This window comes from Gopherus flavomarginatus, chromosome 4 (assembly GCF_025201925.1).
Source record: "Gopherus flavomarginatus isolate rGopFla2 chromosome 4, rGopFla2.mat.asm, whole genome shotgun sequence".
Lineage (NCBI taxonomy): Eukaryota > Metazoa > Chordata > Testudines > Testudinidae > Gopherus > Gopherus flavomarginatus.
The window spans coordinates 64248078-64266872 of NC_066620.1; the positions used below are offsets into that span (position 1 = coordinate 64248078).

At 42.8% G+C, this 18795-nt stretch overlaps 1 protein-coding gene across 1 annotated transcript in view; it reads right to left on the bottom strand.

Moving 5' to 3' along the window:
* The window catches only part of DNAH8 (dynein axonemal heavy chain 8), a 593210-nt gene that overhangs the window by 26662 nt on the left and 547753 nt on the right, over positions 1-18795 (bottom strand). Inside the window, exons 87-89 of the mRNA XM_050948396.1 lie at positions 2922-3038; positions 1930-2031; positions 1219-1379 (exon numbers count right to left, since the gene is read on the bottom strand). Of these exons, the coding sequence (XP_050804353.1) occupies positions 1219-1379; positions 1930-2031; positions 2922-3038 (380 nt within the window). The remainder of the gene's footprint in view (positions 1-1218; positions 1380-1929; positions 2032-2921; positions 3039-18795) is intronic.

Consider the following 18795-nt stretch of genomic DNA (forward strand, 5'->3'; position numbering starts at 1 on the left):
CATCATGTGCCAGAAATGCCCCTCTGACACGTACATTGGCCAGACCGGACAGTCTCTATGCAAAAGAATAAATGGACACAAATCAGACATCAAGAGTTCTAATGTTAAAAAACCAGTTGGAGAACACTTCAATCTCCCTGAACACTCAATAACAGACTTAAAAGTGGCAATTCTTCAACGAAAAAACCTTCAAAAACAGACTCCAACGAGAAACTGCAGAACTGGAATTAATTTGCAAACTGGACACCATCAAATTAGGCTTGAATAAAGACTAGGAGTGGATGGGTCACTACAAAAACTAATTTCCCCCTACTGTTACTCACACCTTCTTGTCAACTGTTTGAAATGGGCCACCCTGGTTACACTAGTCTCATTACCGTTACAAAAGTGATTTTTCTTCTCTTGGTATTCTACTGTTGAGAATAGCCCACTTCCACCTTAACTGAATTGTTTCGTTAGCACGGGCTCTCCACTTGGTAAGGCAACTCCCATCTTTTCATGTACTGTGTATTTATACCTGCCTACTGTATTTTCCACTCCATGCATCTGATGAAGTGGGTTTTAGCCCATGGAAGCTTATGCCCAAATAAATTTGTCAATCTCTAAGGTGCCACAAGTACTCCTTGTCGTTTTTGCTGATACAGAGTAACACGGCTACCACTCTGAAACTGTAAAGAAAGTGTCACCCAAAGAATTATTTGGTAAAAATGTGTATAGGAGCAAAAAAGGTGTATGAATTGGAAGCATGGAGCAGAATGCAAACATTACCAACTTTTTATTGTTGAATTGCATGGTATCTGTCACTGTAAGTGAATGCATATATTAGTAAAATTATTCATGTTTATATAATACACAAGTTGGCTAATGTTAGCAGAATTCTAAAAAGACTTCTATGGCTTCCCTTCCATTGTTTTTGAAAGTAAGTGATTGCTTTAAAAGAATAAGTAAAATTGTTATCAGAGATACACCATAAAGCTGCTAGACTGCTCTCAGTCTACATGTACATTACCACAGGTTAATATTTTGAAAAAGATGTTTTTAAATTGAAAATTGTGCTTTCAAACAGTCCATAAAAGCTTCCTCAAGCAGTGGACTCCACACAGGTCCAAGACTTTCCCTGCAAAATGTATGCTTTTACACAAATATATATGATAGGGCTCTGCTTTCAAAAATTGAAAGAAAAAATCCTCAGTTTCATAATGTTTGAGAACCACTTACGTGATGTCAGCATTTGGGTGAAGACCAAAGACTTCTGGGCTATCCATGGCAGGGAGGGTCTGAATGTACTCCTGATACTGATCCAGAGTTTTGCATACTGGGATTTTATATCCAGTGTAGAAACAAAATGTGCTCTCAAACATCTTTTCACTGAACCACACCTGTGCAAAATAAAAAAAGACACACTTAGAGAAATCAAAACTTTGGATAACTTTGCCATTTCACCCACGGATTTCAACCTTTCATTTATTTTCTTCTGTCTTCTTGGGAAGTTAGAATTCTAGTTGAGCTAAAACCAGTCATTTTACTCTAAAACAAAAATAAGGCTGTGTCATTTCAAAGTGATTCCTTCAAACATGAGTTCAAGTTGTGTAAATTAATTTTCTTTATTAAAAAGTGTGCATGCTCCTATTTTAAGAGGGCTATTCAAGGAGGAGAATCTCATGGGCTAAGAAGGATAATTTGTGTACTTTACCAACAAGGCAAGGCTTTTACAAGTAGAGTGTTGAGAAGATAAAAACCCAACAGAAATAAGAGTTCTGACACACTAGATGATTATCTTCATACAATATAATTGCAATATTGACTGAAATATTCACTGCATGAAATCTAACTGCAAAAATCACAATATTTTTAACAATCACTATATATTTTAGTAAAAATGAATACTGATACAGTTGTCAGATTTTCTGTATTTTCAAGCTCTCTTACCCTTGCAAAACAATTAAGAAGACGCTTATCATAATCATCAGTGACTCGACCTCCATATTGTACTTCTCCAATCATGTATCGTACTGTGCTCCATGATATACCCTAGATACAAATAAAATAAAATAGTGTAGTTACAATCAATATCCACTTATGGCAGTGGTGTCCAACCAGTAGGTTGGGGGACTCCTGTAGTCTCTGAGGCTCTAAATTGTGACCCTCAAGGATGACTGTGTTTAGAAGACAAAGTTTGATCACAAATTTCAAATATATTCCCTGAATCATGTCCTATAATTTTTAAACTCAAGTATTAGAATTGGTCCTGTCATGACATGGAGGCTTTGCCTCCCCCAAAACCTCCCACCACCTCCTTTGTAGTCCCAAAAGCAGATTTGATGTGGTTTGGAAGGCCTTTGAACAGCTGCAGTCTCTTCCTTGTTTCTCAGCCACTCTCTCAGTGGCCACCTGATGCATTGCAGAAGATGGCTATTCGATTACCTGCTTCTGTGCACTAGACCTTGGGAGCCTAAGGAGAACAGGATAGAAATGTGCCTTTGTCAGAACCTAAGAGAATATTCAGCAAAGGACATCTTCCCTCTCTGACACAGCCACCCACAGCACCCCAGGAGAGAGTGAAATAGGAGAAGCTGAGAAACAATAACCAGTTATAGCTCCTGAACACTCTGCCCCAATCTCATCACAGATTTGAGCATCCTGAGGATGTAGTTCATGGGAATATGGGCTGAGTAAGAACTGCAGAATTTGACATATAGTGACTGATGAGAAAACACTTAATGCTTTTTCAATTAATTTGCAATTTTTTTTCTTACAGTTTTCATGTGGATAATAGTGTCCATACTAGACTGACTGTCCTTCAGAATTGACATTTTGGTCACTATTTGTATGGCTGAAAGGATAAATACTCTTCACAATATAAACAGAACTATGTGAAGTAAGAAGCAATTACAGATACAGTTTACATAAATATTACTCACTTTCTTGATGTCACATTCATCTAAGTGATTCTGTATAAACTGAACACTGGCTGTAAAGTCAGCAGAGTTGAATTCATAGGGAATATTCCAACCCAAAGGGCCAAACTTGCGCCGTTCCTTAAGAATACCATTGAAAATAAATAGTCAGTCTGTTTTCTTTAAATTTACTCACTATGTTGTTTCATTATTATTTCTGGTGAAGTTAAACTGGAATTAAAGATTACAGTGAATAAATGACACAGTCCAAATACCCCATTATGCATTCCTCTGTGGCATTAATAATTAAAAATGGATTTCAGGTGCAGCATATTGGAACAACGTGAAAGAAAAACAACAAAAACATTTATCACTACCCATCCTAATCATCTTAATAGCCCTGGGTTTTAAAATCTCCCATGTCTCTATTGCTTGATCAGGATGATAGTGTATTATGTTAAGGACTATACTTGGCCTAATTTTCAGATGTGATGAGTACTTGCAGTTCCCATTGACTTCAATAGATTCAGCATGTCTGCCACTCAGAATATAATCTTTCTTTTTTTTCTATGTATAGTCTATTTGTTAAAAGTAGTTTTAATTTTTCAGTTTCATATTATGACACTGAGTTACTCAAGTGCACTTAGATTGTCCTTTTTGCCTTAATCCCTTCTCTGATGCATTTTGATTTATATGCCTTTCAAAATTCTTACCACTTTTACACATGGTAAGGCTGCCCATCTACCTCCCTTATGTTATCTCAGATCCTTCATTATTAATGTTTCAGGTTAGCATTGTATGCTTCTCTGTAAATGTAAGTGTAAAAGGAAAAATAGTTCTATGTAAAATATGGAGAAGTAACCCTTAAAATGAAGGCATTATAAAACACTGAACAGCCTTACATCCCTCACAACCACATTTTAAACTCCTCATGTGGTGCAGGTAGGGTGACCAGATATCCCAATTTTATAGGGACAGTCCCGATTTTTGGGTCTTTTTCTTATATAGGCTCTATCATCCCCCACCCCTGTCTCAATTTTTCTGGTCACCTTAGGTGTAAGCCTATGATTTGCTGACAATGTTCTTGATATGACACCAGGGAACCTCAGATATGTACTAGTCTGTTATTTTTATTCCCCTGTATGAACATGTACATGTAAATGCCTGTTGCATGCTATTTTGCTCCTTCTAAAAATTGGCAAAATGTAGAAGCAAGGAAATACAAGATAAAGATGGAGTTGTGGAATACTGTACTTACATTTTTTTTAAATCACTTTCAGACATAGCACATTTATTAGGCATCTCAAACAACAAAACTTGCCAGTTAGCAGCAGTAAATGAGTAAAAGCCTGGACACATTGAAGTCAGTGGAAAAAAATCCGATTGGACTTCAACATGCCAGTCACCTAATGTGTTGAAGTGTGGTCATGGTCAGAAAAATAGCTATGTAAAAATTGGTACCTTACTCAACAGATCTGCTGCCTATGTGTACTGAGCATTGTATATACTGACCTGACTGGAATTTTTCTCTACCTGTGAAATGGATTTCTGAGAGACCACTAATCCATACTAATGGCTTCTCTTCTGTCTATGGCTGATTGATAGACAAATGACATCAATAAAATGAATTAGAAGAAAATATTGTTAGTGCACACTGGAACCAAAAGCAATTTTCCTAGTATTAACACACTAATGGAATTGGTTAAAATAATAATCAGGCAGGTGTATGAATTACTAGTGTTAGTGAAAAATTAACTTTTTGGCAGCAAGTAGCCGTAGACTTCATGGGCTTTGCTTAGGTCAGTTGGGTCAAGACCACAAGAAAGCTTCTCTGCAACCATGCAGCTTTGCGTTTTCTCTTCATACTTTTCACAGCATTTTGAGAATGAGGGGGAAAAGAAGGGAAGGCACAGAGAACTCTGCAATTCCAAGGAACAGACTGTGTCTATTCCTAGTTGATCCCTGTTACTGTAGAAGAGAAGTAATTTGCAGTTGTGGCTTCTGTTAAATAAGCCTATTACTATAACTCCATGTATCATGCAAATCAGATGAAATACTTCTGGGATAATGCTACATTTCCTAGGATGCACACTGGAGTGGCTGAGCCAACCTGCTACGATTTTGAATTTCCCAAAATTCAAATATGGATTGTGCTGGGAACTGAGCATTTATTTTCCTGTCCATTTCAAGATGGGTACCATCTTTCTGAGTATGGCTACGTTCTCAGTCCCTCATCAGTTATTGAGATAAGACCTCACCTCAAAACTGTCCGAACAGACTAGAACTGGATTCTGAAAAATCTGTCTTGAAATGTACACACGCCAAGTAAACAGCTTCCATTTCCAATATGCTAATATAAAGTCTTTTTTATTCACTGACCACCTGCCTTGCATAGACCCCTGGCTTAACAATCCTCTGAAGTCTTTTCTGATACAAATTCACATCACTCTCCTATGTATTGAGGTGAGATCCCAAATGGACTAGAATCTTAGATGGTTCTAAAATACTCTTTTGAAGATTCATAATAAACCTCAATAATTCATTTGTAACCACAATCTGAACCTTTGGAAGAGATTTATCATTCACTGGACAATCATCTAAATATAGAAAAATGTGAACATCTCAGGGCAGTCACTATTGCAATCAGAATCTTTGAGGAAATTTTTGAGGCTGAAAGGGAGGACAGTGTACTGAAAATTTTGGTTGTTGATCTTAAACATTGGATACTTCTGACAAATGTAGCAGTAGTTATATGGAGATATGAGTATTGCATAACTGTGGATACTAAAACTTTTATTTGCTGTACACCTTCTTTTATACACTAAAGAAATTCCTTCTTGAATATCCTATGCTCCAAAAGCCAGTTAAAGCCATTTGAGAGTCAAGACTTTTGTGAAGTCTTCTGAATGCTTGGGCACTTAAAAACAACAGTAGAGAAAGTACCTTCATTCAGCTCATCTGAAGGGAAAGGAAGAAAAGCATAGGTATCTTGTAGATGCTAAATACAGTCACATCACTCTTCTTTATAACACTTTCTGAGAAGTGAAGCACATTCCATATAGTAACAGTTAGAATGACAGAATCCATTTGTCTAAAGGTATGTTTTTCCACTCTGAAAAAAAAAAGGATAATTCTGTCCCCAAAAGAATGAATGGGTTCAGAAAGCAACAGGAAATCAGCGTGGATTTACTAGGATGAGGACCTCCCAAAAGCCTTCTGACTTCTGTCCTCTGATATTTATATATAGTTCCCTTAGCTGCAAATGTTAGATGTATAATGGTATAACCGTCTGAAAAAATACCAGATCTAAGAAGGAAAAAAAGAAAAGAAAAGAAAAAGAAGCAAGCAGAGACACTGTCAGATAGCTGAGTAGCAGCATGCAGAAGCCAGGGCCGGCTCTAGCCATTTCGCCACCCCAAGCACGGCGGCATGGCGCGGGGGGCGCTCTGCCGCTCACCGGTCCCGTGGCTCCGGTGGACCTCCCGCAGGTGTGCCTGCGGATGCTCCACCAGAGCCGCGAGACCAGCGGACCCTCTGCAGGGAAGCGTGCGGGAGGTCCACCGGAGCTGCCTGCAGCCCTCCCGGCAACCAGCAGAGCGCCCCCCACGGCATGCCGCCCCAAGCACACACTTGGCGCGCTGGGGCCTGGAGCCGGCCCTGGCAGAAGCAACAGCTGAATCTAGAGGACACACAGTGGCTGTGGAAGAGGAAGCAACTGACACAGTGGGTTATACTGTCAGAAATTTGCAGGGAGACAGCATATTTGTGATAAAAAGAAAGTTTATCTGCCTTATTAGATCTTGCTGCTGGCTGTGTCTTTGGTTGGAAGTCTGACCCTACTACACATTTCAGACACGAAAAAATGGTCACTAACTCTGTTCTGTAACTGTTGTTCTTCAAGATGTGTCGCACATATCCATTCCAGAGTCAGAGATTTTTTCCTTAGCAGTACCACACCCTCTGCTGCCTCATGCTGCTGCACAGTGGTATAAAGGGCGGAGCCACCTTGACCTCCATAGTTCCTACTTACCGGACAGACTGCAATATAGTGGGGAAGGAGGGTGAGTCATGGAATGGACATGGGCAACACACCTGGAAGAACAAAAGGTACAGAACAGATTAGTAACCACTTTTTCTTCTTTTGAGAGATTGCACATGCACTTCAGGTGCATCACAAGCAGTTCAATCCAGAGGTGGGGTCAGATTTTAACTGAACAATGATTGAAAGACTATACATCCAAACCTGGCATCATCTCTAGACTGAGACATGACATAACGAGATACAAAGGTATGTTCTGATGACCAACTGCAGCTCTACAAATGTCCTACCACTCTGTCAGAGTGGCGTTAGCAACGTTGTAGCACAAATATATGCAGGAGGAAATCCATGATGAAATTCTCTGAGTTGAGACTGGAATATCCTTCGTCCTGTCCACGGCTGCCATGAACAATTGTGAGTATGACTTAAATGGGTTAGTCCTGTCCAAGTAAAAAGCGAAGGCTCTCCTGACATCCCAGGTATGGAGCGTCTCCTCATCTTTCTGAGCATGGGGCTTAGGAAAGAAAGTTGGTACATATATTGCCTGATTGATGTGGAAGTGAGATATTACTTAAGTCAGAAATTTTGGATGTAGGAGTAAATACTGTGTCCTTGTAAAAGGCTGTATAATGGGGTCATCTCTCAGGGCTCACAATTCTACCCCTCCTCACAGAGGTGATCACTACCAAAAAGGCTACTTTCATTGAAAGATGAAGCAACTACTAGTTAGCCTGTGGTTCAAAGGGTGGAGCCATCAGCCTTAATACCAGATTTAAGTCCCAAGGGAAGATAGGATCCAATACTTGGGGAAATAACCCCAGACTCCTCAAGAACCTGAGTGATATTGGAGAGAACTGAGTGATTCGCAATTGGAGGGTGGAAAGTGGAGATAGCTTCTAAATAAATGAAAACTGATGGAACTAATGGAAGGACGGTGCTATTTCAGGTGGAATAAATAGTTCAGAACATGCTGTATAGAAGACCAGACTGGTGAAACACCTTTTTGATGAGCCCAAAAGTTCCAGTTCAATAGTAAATGTACCTAGTGGAAGGTTTTCTTCTATTCATAAGGCCACTTTGTGCATCCCTTGAACAGGCCTCTTTCATGTCCCTCAACTAATTTGGAAACTTTGCAGGATACCTAGGGTGAAAACTCCTCAGCAATGGAAAGTGATGCCTCCTATCTCAGGACCGAGACACATATCAGCAATCTCTGATTCTGAAGATAAGCCGGAGTTACTTGACCTGAGATGTGTGGTAATGTTTGGTGCTGTGGCAGGGCCGGCACTTCCATTTAGGCGACCTAGGTGGTCGCCTAGGGTGCCAGGATTTGGGAGGGTGGCAGACTGCTCCGGTGGACCTCCCGCAGGCGTGCCTGCGGACGGTCCACTTGTCTCGCAGCTCCAGTGGAGCATCCGCAGGCACGCCTGTGGCAGGTCCACCGGAGCCGCGGAACCAGCGGACCGTCCGCAGGGATGCCTGCGGCAGGTCCACTGGAGCCGCGGGACCGGCGAGCCGGCCCTGCGCCTAGGGTGCCAAAATCCCTCGCGCCGCTCCTGTGCTGAGGACTGCTGTTGAGACTCTAGAGATGACAGTATCAAGAGGAGCACACTGGGTTCACCTCTGGATGGCACTGGTCAAGGAGGTGAAGGAGTATCCAAAGCTGGCTATGGTACCAGAAGTTGACCTCTACCTTTAGGTAGATATGATGCAGACTGAGTTTGTTGGTACCAGGCGAGATGTCTCTTTTACTGCTGGAGATGCTGATACTCAGAGGCACCGATGCTGCAGCGTATGCCTCTGGGGTTATTGATACAGAGAGGTCCCCCGTATGCTGCTGTTGTTGCATTAAAGGTGTTGATACTGCTGGTATGGGTTGGTCCATGTAACCGGGCGGACTCACCCATGTGGCGCCTCCTACTGGTCACCCTCGGGAATTAGCTCAGTCCAGTGTCCAGAGCGCCCTCTGCAGGCCAGTGATCCGCCTTTCCAGCTACTGGCCCCGTGTCCCTCCCAGGACCCAGTGCCCTTTTACATAGGGTGCCCTTGTTCTCCCAGTGACCCCTTGTTCTCAGGGTCTCCCCTCCCTAGGGAACCCCCGCCCTCTATTCCCACCTTGCCTCAGCGTATGGCTACTGCCAGTCACTGTCTAGCCCCACATCCTGGGGCAGACTGCAGTATCAGCCAACTCATCACTGACAAGGAGGGTTTGGACCTGCTGCCTTAGCCTACCCCTGGGCTGCACCTTGCAACCCCCAGTACTAGGCCCTTCTCCCTCTACTGGCAGAGAGAGACTGTTTGTGCTCCTGGCTTCTCTGCCTTATATAAGGGCCTGTTGCTCAGTTTGGGGCGTGGCCCCAGCTGCCGCCACTTCCCCCAATCAGCCCAGCCTAACAGGCTGCTTTCTCCAGCCCCAGCCCTTATCCAGGGCTGTTTTAACCCTTTCAGGGCCAGAGCAGTGGTCCACCCTGCTACAGTCCGCTAGCAGTAGTCAGTGTCAATCAAAGAGGCACAGATGATGGAATTGATGATCATGCCTGGGATCCAGTGGCACCCAGGAATGGCTCTTCTCTGAAGATACTCTACCCTGCTTCCCAGACTGTTTACTGGTTGACAGTACTAGGGATCTTGATATCTTAGAGGATGAGTCCTTCAAAGTACCCTGCTATTTCTTTTTGGTACCAGGGAAAGAGAGTGGCAATGCCTGGAGGGGCACTTCTATCTGAAGCAGAAGTGGTTGGTGCCTGCCTCGAGCAGGAAAGCTATGATGGTGGACACAGGGCAGCCTCTTGGAAAAGGTGACATAGCCTCAGCTCCCTAGCCTTTTTAGGTCAGGGCTTACAGATTTGGCATCTGTCTTGGACATGACCCTCACCAAGGCACTTTAGACACTGAGAATGAGGTCACTCACTGGCATGGATTTCCTGCAGCCAGTGCAAGGTTTAAAGCTAGGAAATCAAGGCATTTCCTGGTACCAGGCATTGGCACCCAGAACAAGTGGGAACTGATAGTCCACTAAATTATGAAAAACAACCACAACTGAAACTTATGCTAAGCTATAGACAAATCCCAAACTATATACAAGAGAAGAACAATGTTACCAAAAGGGAGAACAGTAGCAAAAGCAAGCTACCATGTTCTGACCGCCGACTACAGGTGGTAAGAAGGAACTGAGTGGGTTGGGGTTGTTCTGCCATTTATACATTGCAGAGCATCATGAGGCACCACCTTGACAGGTACTGCTAAGGGAAAAATCTCCAACTCTGGTGTACTGAGCATGCAAACACCTAAAGTTGAATGGACATGTGCAATCACTCGAAGAAGAACTTCTGTTTCTTGTAGCTGATCAGTGAAGACAGAGCTGTCAGTAAATGTCTTCATATTTTTCCTGATTTTTCAGGGATGGTTTCCAGGCATTCTGAGGGAACAGGGAGAGGTAGGCGTGCCTAAAAAGAACTATACATCAATATCTGCTTCTCACTGAAGCATAGTAGAAACTGGTTCCAGTGTGCATTAAATAACACAGACCCCCTGTAGCAGGAGACTTTTCTTTCTTCTGGTTCATGTGTCTGCCTGTAAATTCAAGTGTGGAGTAAAAAGGAGGCCTTAGTATTGATTGCTAGCTACACATGACAAATACAATTTATCTTACTTTAATCCCATTTACACAGCAAAGCCGAAGTAACTACGGGAGAATTCTTAGGGGAGGGACGGGACTTCCTCTTCCGCTGCATGGGCTGCACCCAGAGCTGGGTCAGACCCACCTCTTTGAACCTCCCCTGGCTGCAGGAAGCTCTGCACCCCATGCCACCCCCACTTCCTGCTCCCACTGCAGCCGCAGTGGGAGGAGTCATTGCTGGAGGAGCTGTGCCCCTATCCACTCAACCTCCATGCACCTGGTCTCAAAGAAAGGGCACCAAAATACAAGTTCACCCAGGGCACCATTTTCCCTAAGGCCGGCCCTGCTGCCCATTGTAGTCAGTATAGAAGAACTAGTCCTAGGGGATTAGACTGCAAAGGCAATTTGTTAAGATACATCAAGCTTTCAGCTTCATGTCACTAATATGAATTTGACCTTAGATCACTTGTGACAAAAAGAAGTTAGCCTATGTAACAAACTGGTAGTCTCAGATTAGCTTATAGTGGACAGGTATTCACCCTGCAAAAAACTATGGTCTACACTGTCAACAAGAATGCTGATTTTTGTCAATCTCAGAAAGGAAATCATGGATTTTGTCACACTCCTAGAGATGGTCCCTCTGAGGTCAGGGCTGAGATACGCTGCAAAGTAATTTGCACTGCCACTGCTTAAACTGATGTAATGTACACAGTGAGAGACCTTTATGAAGGTATAAATTATACCAATTTAAACTAATTCTTGCCTCCCTTGGATTTAGATGCACCTCTAAGTGTGACTACAGTGATGTTTAGAATAGAAAATCATGTCATAACCTCAGAGGCAAAGTTCCAGGTTCCAAAATCATCAACTCCCCAAAAGTGTAAATGAATGAGGATGGGGCAAAGAAGAAAATTACAGCAAAGAGAGAGGACAATTCCACGGTTACAAATCACAAGCTTTCAGATTAAATAGAGTATTGATTTTGAGCAGAGCCTAAACAGAGCCCAGTAAGCACTTTCTCTTTCTAACAGTTGAGACTTTTAGAGCTTAAAGGGAAATAAGATATTTCTTTTCTACTAGCAATTTCTCTCTGAATTCATTACTCATGGACTGTGGAATTCAGAGATGGCCCAATATTGTGCTGGAGGCTCCAGGACTAAGCTCTGCTCTTCAGCTCAGGCCACCAGAAGAGTTCTTCCACAGATATAGAAACACTCCAGCAACCAATTATTAGCATTAAAACAACTTGATATAATGTATTAAATTACCCCTATGATAATTTCTCCCTTTAGAGAAGAACCCCTTTAGAGAAAATTTTCAATGTATAATCATGTTATTTACAAGACTACCAGAGTGGACTGAATTTGAAGAAAGGCTGCTAAGAGAAAGAAAATTATCAGCTAAGGAATTTCTAATTCTGTTGCACAGTTTCTCTCCTCATTCATTACTTAGGGGAAGTAGTGAGTAGTGAATCCCAGAAGTAGGGAGGGAATGTATAAGCAGAGTTTAATTAGTATAGTAGAATAATATGCAGCAATGGAAGTTTCTCTCATATAAAACAAGAGCTTTATAAACTAAGACACTATGTGGGAACCAAGACAGTAGCATTTTCCTACCAAAGGATGCCATTGCAGAGGAATGGAAACTTACTTTGCAAGTATTCCTCAGATGAGGCTCATACACTTTCCCACTAGTGCCTCTGTGAATAGTTTCCCAGATGCCTGGCATGCCAACTGGTGCTGGGTTTTTACATCTTGCCTGCAGCAACCTTGAGGCCCTCAGACCTTGCCATTTTGGAATGAGATGAACATATGTACTCCATATGCTTAAGATATATCTTTAGAGCTCCAGGAATGCCCATTTATGCCACAACCTTCCAAGAGTTAGAAAGCAATGATGGGAGAACTATTTCCCAGGATCTGCAGAAAGAGGAACTTATCTTGAACTGAAAGGTTTCTGGAGCTACAAGAATAACCTTTTCCACATGACAAAGGCAGTGTTAATGGTTGCATGGACATAGGAACTAATTCCAAAACTTGCCTTTTGGAAGTCATGGTAACCAGAAAGGCCAGCCACAGGGTTGTCTAATTGGTCAAGGTGATTAAACTTAACACATGACACTTACATAGAAGAGTCAGTTTGCCTGGCTACAAAATGCTGCTATGGGTGGTACCCACATTTCTACAGTGCTTGGTTACAGGATTCCAGCCAAACGTCCTGTAGAACTCTAGAGTAGCTGAGATTACCAGACCTTTGGGATTATTATAATATTTCTATCACAATAGTATCTATAGGTCAGGTCCCCATTGTGCTGGGCACAGCACAAAAGAGGCAGTCTCTGCCCCAAAGACCTTTCTGTTTCCATTCACACCAGAAATGTAAATTTGATCAGATCAGTAAATGAAATTTCCTGGTTGAGTTCTATCTGGATACCAAACTGCATCAGAGGTTATCAGAGAATCCATGCTGTTAACTGCAGGTGTTCCCGGTCTGATGAAGGAGTCCATGCGCCAAGAGGTCCAGTGTTTTCTGCAGATAATGTGGCATCCTTGGCTATCTAGCAAGTACTAAAGGCCTTCTGGGCCAGTGAAGGGCTAGGAGGAGGACCACAAACTCTCCCTTTTACTCTCTTCTATGTCCTTTTGGTGAGCTGTCTTGAAAGGTTGTAAATTCTTCTGTAGCCAAGAAATTATTTCCACTGCCATGAGAAGCTTTGACCTCTGGTTACACCCTGGTTTCAGAAGGGATATAAACCTCTGCAAGTACCATAATTGCTCACTACATGGTTTCTTGCACTTTCCATTGATACAGATGGTACTGGTTACTGTCGCAGAGAGGATACTGGACTCAGTAGAACCATTGGTCCAAACCCATATGGTCATGGTTGTGGATTTTGCTTTCTCTCTCTGCTCCCTTAAGATACACCCTGACAGAGGTGTTGAAATGAACTGAAAGGATGTGTACAATGAGATTTTGGAAATTTGTCTTCCAGGGATCCTTGCTTCCACAGTGAGTATGCAAAGATCCAGAGTCAAAGTTGGATTTTCTTTAACTTACCTACCCAAAAAGAGGTATTGGATGTTATCCAAGAATGACACATAATTTTGCATTGCATCAAGTTCATGGTTCTACATCCTCAGAAATAATTTCAGCAGGTGCATTTTGAGAAACCCACTTGGAGCAGATGAAGCTGAAGCATGGCACCAGCAATCCTAGCCACTGGAAATAATTGGCTAGTGACGGCCTCTCAGGAAATGATTGATGCAATGAAAGTTTTGATCTTTGCAAATCTTTATCATAATGGTAAAATTACGGCCAGATCTATGTCTATTTTGATATCTGGGTGAACAATTCTTCATATTGGAATAAAAAGCTCTTGATTTTGAAGAAGTGGTGGCTATGAATCCTTTCCAGCAGCTGTTCATTTATGAAGATGTCTGTTTCTCTGGCCAGCGTACTGATTGGCATGTTATCTATGCATGGGTGTAGATGTGTAACATGAAACCAATGCCTTGCTGTGACAACCACCAGCCACTTAAGTTTCCTGGTGCAAACAGTGGATCAGAAGGCAGACTCTTGCACAGCAGTAGGGTGCTCTTCTACACAAATGCTCTTTGTCTTTGTCATGCTGAGGATTTTTTTGGTTTGGAGGAAAATGTACTTATGTTTCTTTGGAAGCATCTGCTCCAGATTTTTCCCTCTGCCAGGGTAACAGTCTCTTCTTGAAATCCCTGGGTGTCGGCAGCAACCAATGGATTGCTGCGCTAGCTTCGACAGTGAGGGCCGAGGCCTCTCTGCAATCTCAGCTAGTAATTTCTCTAATGTTTCTGCCAATAGCTGCTCACCTGCAAGTGTGACTAGGACAATATATAAATTTAAGATGAGTGATGTCTATTCATGGATGTAACAGCTTACTTGTAGCTACCAAGTTGGAATCCATTGCTCATTACAAATCACATTAAGGGTTTGACCAGGACAGAACATGAGACATGTCACTTCAAGCAAGGATCATACCGCTCTAGACAATGAGCCACTTGTTTGCCACGAAGTAGGTTTTCCTTATTAAATATATGAAAAAAAACCCTTTCATCTGAAAGGCTAAAGTTGAGGCTTTGAAACTGCTGTGCAGTGTGTCATCAGTCCTATGATCTATGGTGTCTTTTGGAACGAAGTCTTTTCTGAGAGTGTGACTATGCCTTTCACTGGTGGAGCTACTGTTGCATTAATCTTACACTCCCAAAATTTATAAAATTTGTTTTAGTTTAACATTTGGATTAATCAGGTGCCCTTGTTTGGAGCTTATGATGCCCTCAGAGGAAGCATCAACAGGAAATCATGTATCTGATAATGCTTGACAGGGAATTCCTTGCAAACCATTGACATTCTGTCCTGGAAAAGTCCTGTGGGTTTAATTTTTTTTATTTATATGTGTGGTATGTCTTCCCCTGGCTGTTTACAGGGGGTGAGGAAATGTACTATTCGTCCTGGCATGGGGACTACACATTCAGAGGAGGGGTACTGGTACACATATCTTGATTGTAGAAGTATGTTGGTAGATATCCCCAGGAGCCTGAAAGTTTGCCTGCCTGCTCCCACAGGCTGGTTAGCACATAAATAAGCACAGTAAGAACAATCTAGTACCACTCAGGGCTTTACTCAGTAAATAAGGATCATTTTGAACATGGAAAGGGATTTCTCACTTACCTCCCTGTAATCCCACGATGGTGCTTCTTCATGGGGAGTGGAATCTCATGTGCCTCTGTTTTGGTCACAAACCGTGTGAAGTGCTCCTAAGGCTTTAATGTGGAGCCAGCCTATGATGTACAGGAGGGGTGGAGACAGAGTCCCTTTCTCACTTTTCAGAGTTTGAGCACCTTGGCAGAGGGTTTATGGCTGATGATCCAAAGACACAACATTCATTCTGCTGCTGCCTAAAATCTGAGCTTTCTCTCTAGCAGAGTGAGGGTCCTCTGCATCTGAGGAAGTGGGTATTCACCCACGAAAGCTCATGCTCCAAAACGTCTGTTAGTCTATAAGGTGCCACAGGATTCTTTGCTGCTTTTACAGATCCAGACTAACACGGCTACCCCTCTGATACTGGTCCTCAAATTGAAAGCCAGAAAGGCCAAGTTTCCAGTAACCTGTAGTCTGAAGCAGACCTCCACAGGAGGAATGGACTTCTTTGCATGCCCAGACATGTTGTGGAGGCTTGGGGGTGGAGCAGGAACTATGACACACAGCACTGTGAGAGAGAATCTGGAGAATAGCCCCAGCTAATACTGCCTCAGAGGACGGAGGCAGCAAAGGAGAAGGGATCAAACCCCTGAATCTCACTGCCTTGCGACGGACATACTTGCTTTAGCCTTTTTGGGTGTCTCTGGGATTTGCAGGCCTTACCTCTCAGTATCATGAAAATCCCCCAATTTATATTGGGAGGAAGGGGAGATGTATAGGATCCCTGCTTCTTTCCCCAGGGACCTGAGGACCCACACCAGTATCTGTGATGGTGAGCATGGAGTCTCTGGGTCCTTTTAGGATCCTCCTTCCCCTCCAGCCCCAAGTCTGTTGTGGCACTTAGCTTCCTCCTCATCCTTTAGACTCCATCCCAAAAGCTCAGAAGCTGATGATAGCGCTTTTCTGTATTGGAGTGATGGCTCTTCAGGGCAGGGTGAGGACTCGCTCGACATGCTGGTTGGAATGTGAGCCCCCATGCCATAACAGTGCAAAGATCAGCTCACTGGCAACAGGCAGGACATTATTCACCCTCTGTAGAGCCTGTAAGTGCTGCCTCACTTAGGGAACACTGCTTTAAATCAGATATTTGCAGGACAGTTCTGCCATGCCAGAGTGGGGGCAGGGAATCTGGCTGGGAGATGCTGCAGCAGCAGATCCAGGTGGTTGAAACCACCAAGCTGCTATTTACCTTATCCATGGGAGGAAGAGAAGGAAGATTATAAATCACAACTGCACAAAAATGAATACAAGTAAAGATTTAAAAACAAAATGATTGGGAGAAACTGAATCACCCACTTGTTCCACCACTGGAGGGAGAAAATCTGGTGACCTGAAAGGTGGACAGGGCCAGCTCCAGGCATCAGCGGAGGAAGCACATGCCTAGGGTGGCACATGCTAAGGCATTCCGTCCATTCTTGGGGCAGCACAGTCCGGGCAGCTTTTTTTTTTTTTTTTTTTTTTTTTGCTTCGGCAGTTTGGGCAGCAATCTGAGTGGCTTTTCTTTTTCTTTTCTTTTTGCTTCGAGTGGCAAAAATGATAGAGCCAGCCCTGAATGTGGAGCTTCACCTTGGTGCTTCTAGCAACAGCACTGGCCTGCTTCTGAATTCCACAGGTTGGAGGCATTAGTCTGCGAGTAATGAATGAGGAAAGAAACTATGCAACAGAAAGAGAGGCCTAAAATTGGAGGACTAAGATACTTGCTCTATGCTTCCATATGAAAGAGCAAAATATTGAGGAGAAAGAACATTGGAAGGTTGATTCTTATTTGCAATGGCTGACAGTTCTTTTTGCCTACTTGCTTCCTAATAGGTGGAGATATACTGACTGCCAGGATTGTCACGGAGTGTGGGGGAGTCCGGCCCTGCACCCCTCTTCCTGGGACCCACAGTGACTCTCAGCCAGCCAGTAAAACAGAAGGTTTATTGGACAACAGGAACACAGGTTACAGCAGAGCTTCCAGGCACAGTCAGGACCCCTCCACCGAGTCCTTCTGGGCTTTCAGGGTGCTTGGATCCTAGCTATGATACCCTGAATTCCGCCCACACAGCCCCAAGCCCAAACTCAAACTGCTTCCCCCCTGCCACTCCCTTCCTTTTTCCCCTTCCCGGGCAAAGGTGTTGACCTTTCCCCTCCCTTACCTAGCTCAGGTTACAGGCTCTGGCATCATCCATCTCCTAAAGTCCTCCCCTGCTCTCCCACTCCCCACACAGACAGTCCCTACTGCATGGATGCCTTCTGTTTTAAGATGCAGAAGAGGAAACATGCACCATGAAAGTTAAAACTCCAAACTGAACCTGTGGGGATGGGGGTTTGATAATCTATTTAAAAATACAGCTGCATTTTTCAGCATAATTAGTTCTGTAATTGAACAGTCAAGTTTAAGTTATGCTTTTGTTTACTGAGTTATGATTTATTTAAAAGGACTATTGCTTTTTCTGAATCTCAGAAATCACATAATTTGGTGATAGACTTTCATTTGAAATAATCCTACTTATTGAAAAAAAGGACAAGCAAGAAGAAGGCATTTTCTTTTATCTTGATATTTTATATATGCGACTTTTCACTTTTAAAAACTTATTTTTAATATTAACAAAGAAGTTTTGTGGAGAAAATTTTCACATTTTAATTTAATCAACATCTGTATTGCAGCCTCACAAAACGGGTTTCCATAGTTGTTTACAGAATCACTCCATTGACTAGAGTCACTCCGGATTTATGCAGTGTAACTTGGTGCAGAACTTGCCCTGTGTTTTCGGTTGCAGGGACAGGTGTTTGAATTAAGGACTGAAAGAACAGTTAGATACACTGAAACTGTGAAATAAGCAAATAATCTCAAAACAATTGGGGGTGTAAACAATTTTCCTTCTAGTCTTAAATCAGATATTATTTAGTATGAGGAAATAAGACAGTATTAACTCTTAATACCTTACGAATGAGTATAATGGTTCTTTGTAAATTTCCCTGAATTACTGAGTACAGTATAGTTATCTATGGAACCTTTGTCACTGGGAGTGGAGATCAGGTGATGGTGAGTTTAAATGCAGACCAGTGCCTATATAAGTATGGTGACTGATACTCTTTAAATACCTCACCTGGATGGATGAATAGCTACAGTATTACCAAAATGTTCCTGCTGGCCGAATAGGTCTGGGATACTCCAGCTCTACAAGTACAGTATCTCCATGAGGCAGCATGCAGCATAGCTTGCTCACTCACTATTCATATGAGCTGGAAGAGGAGTGAGGAGCAAATATGTGCATAAACATGCCTCACTGGGGGGCGGGGGATGGACCTTTACCAACTGAGGTCATGTGCCACAGCAAGAATATCAGCAGCTTAGTTGTGTTCTACACTACAAACTTATGTTGGTATAACTATGTCGTTCAGGGGTGTGGAAAATCCACACCCCTGAAGGATGCAGTTATACCGACAGAACTCCCAGTGTAGACAGCACTATGTCCATGGGAGGGCTTCTCCCCTCAACATAGCTACCACCTATCAGGGAG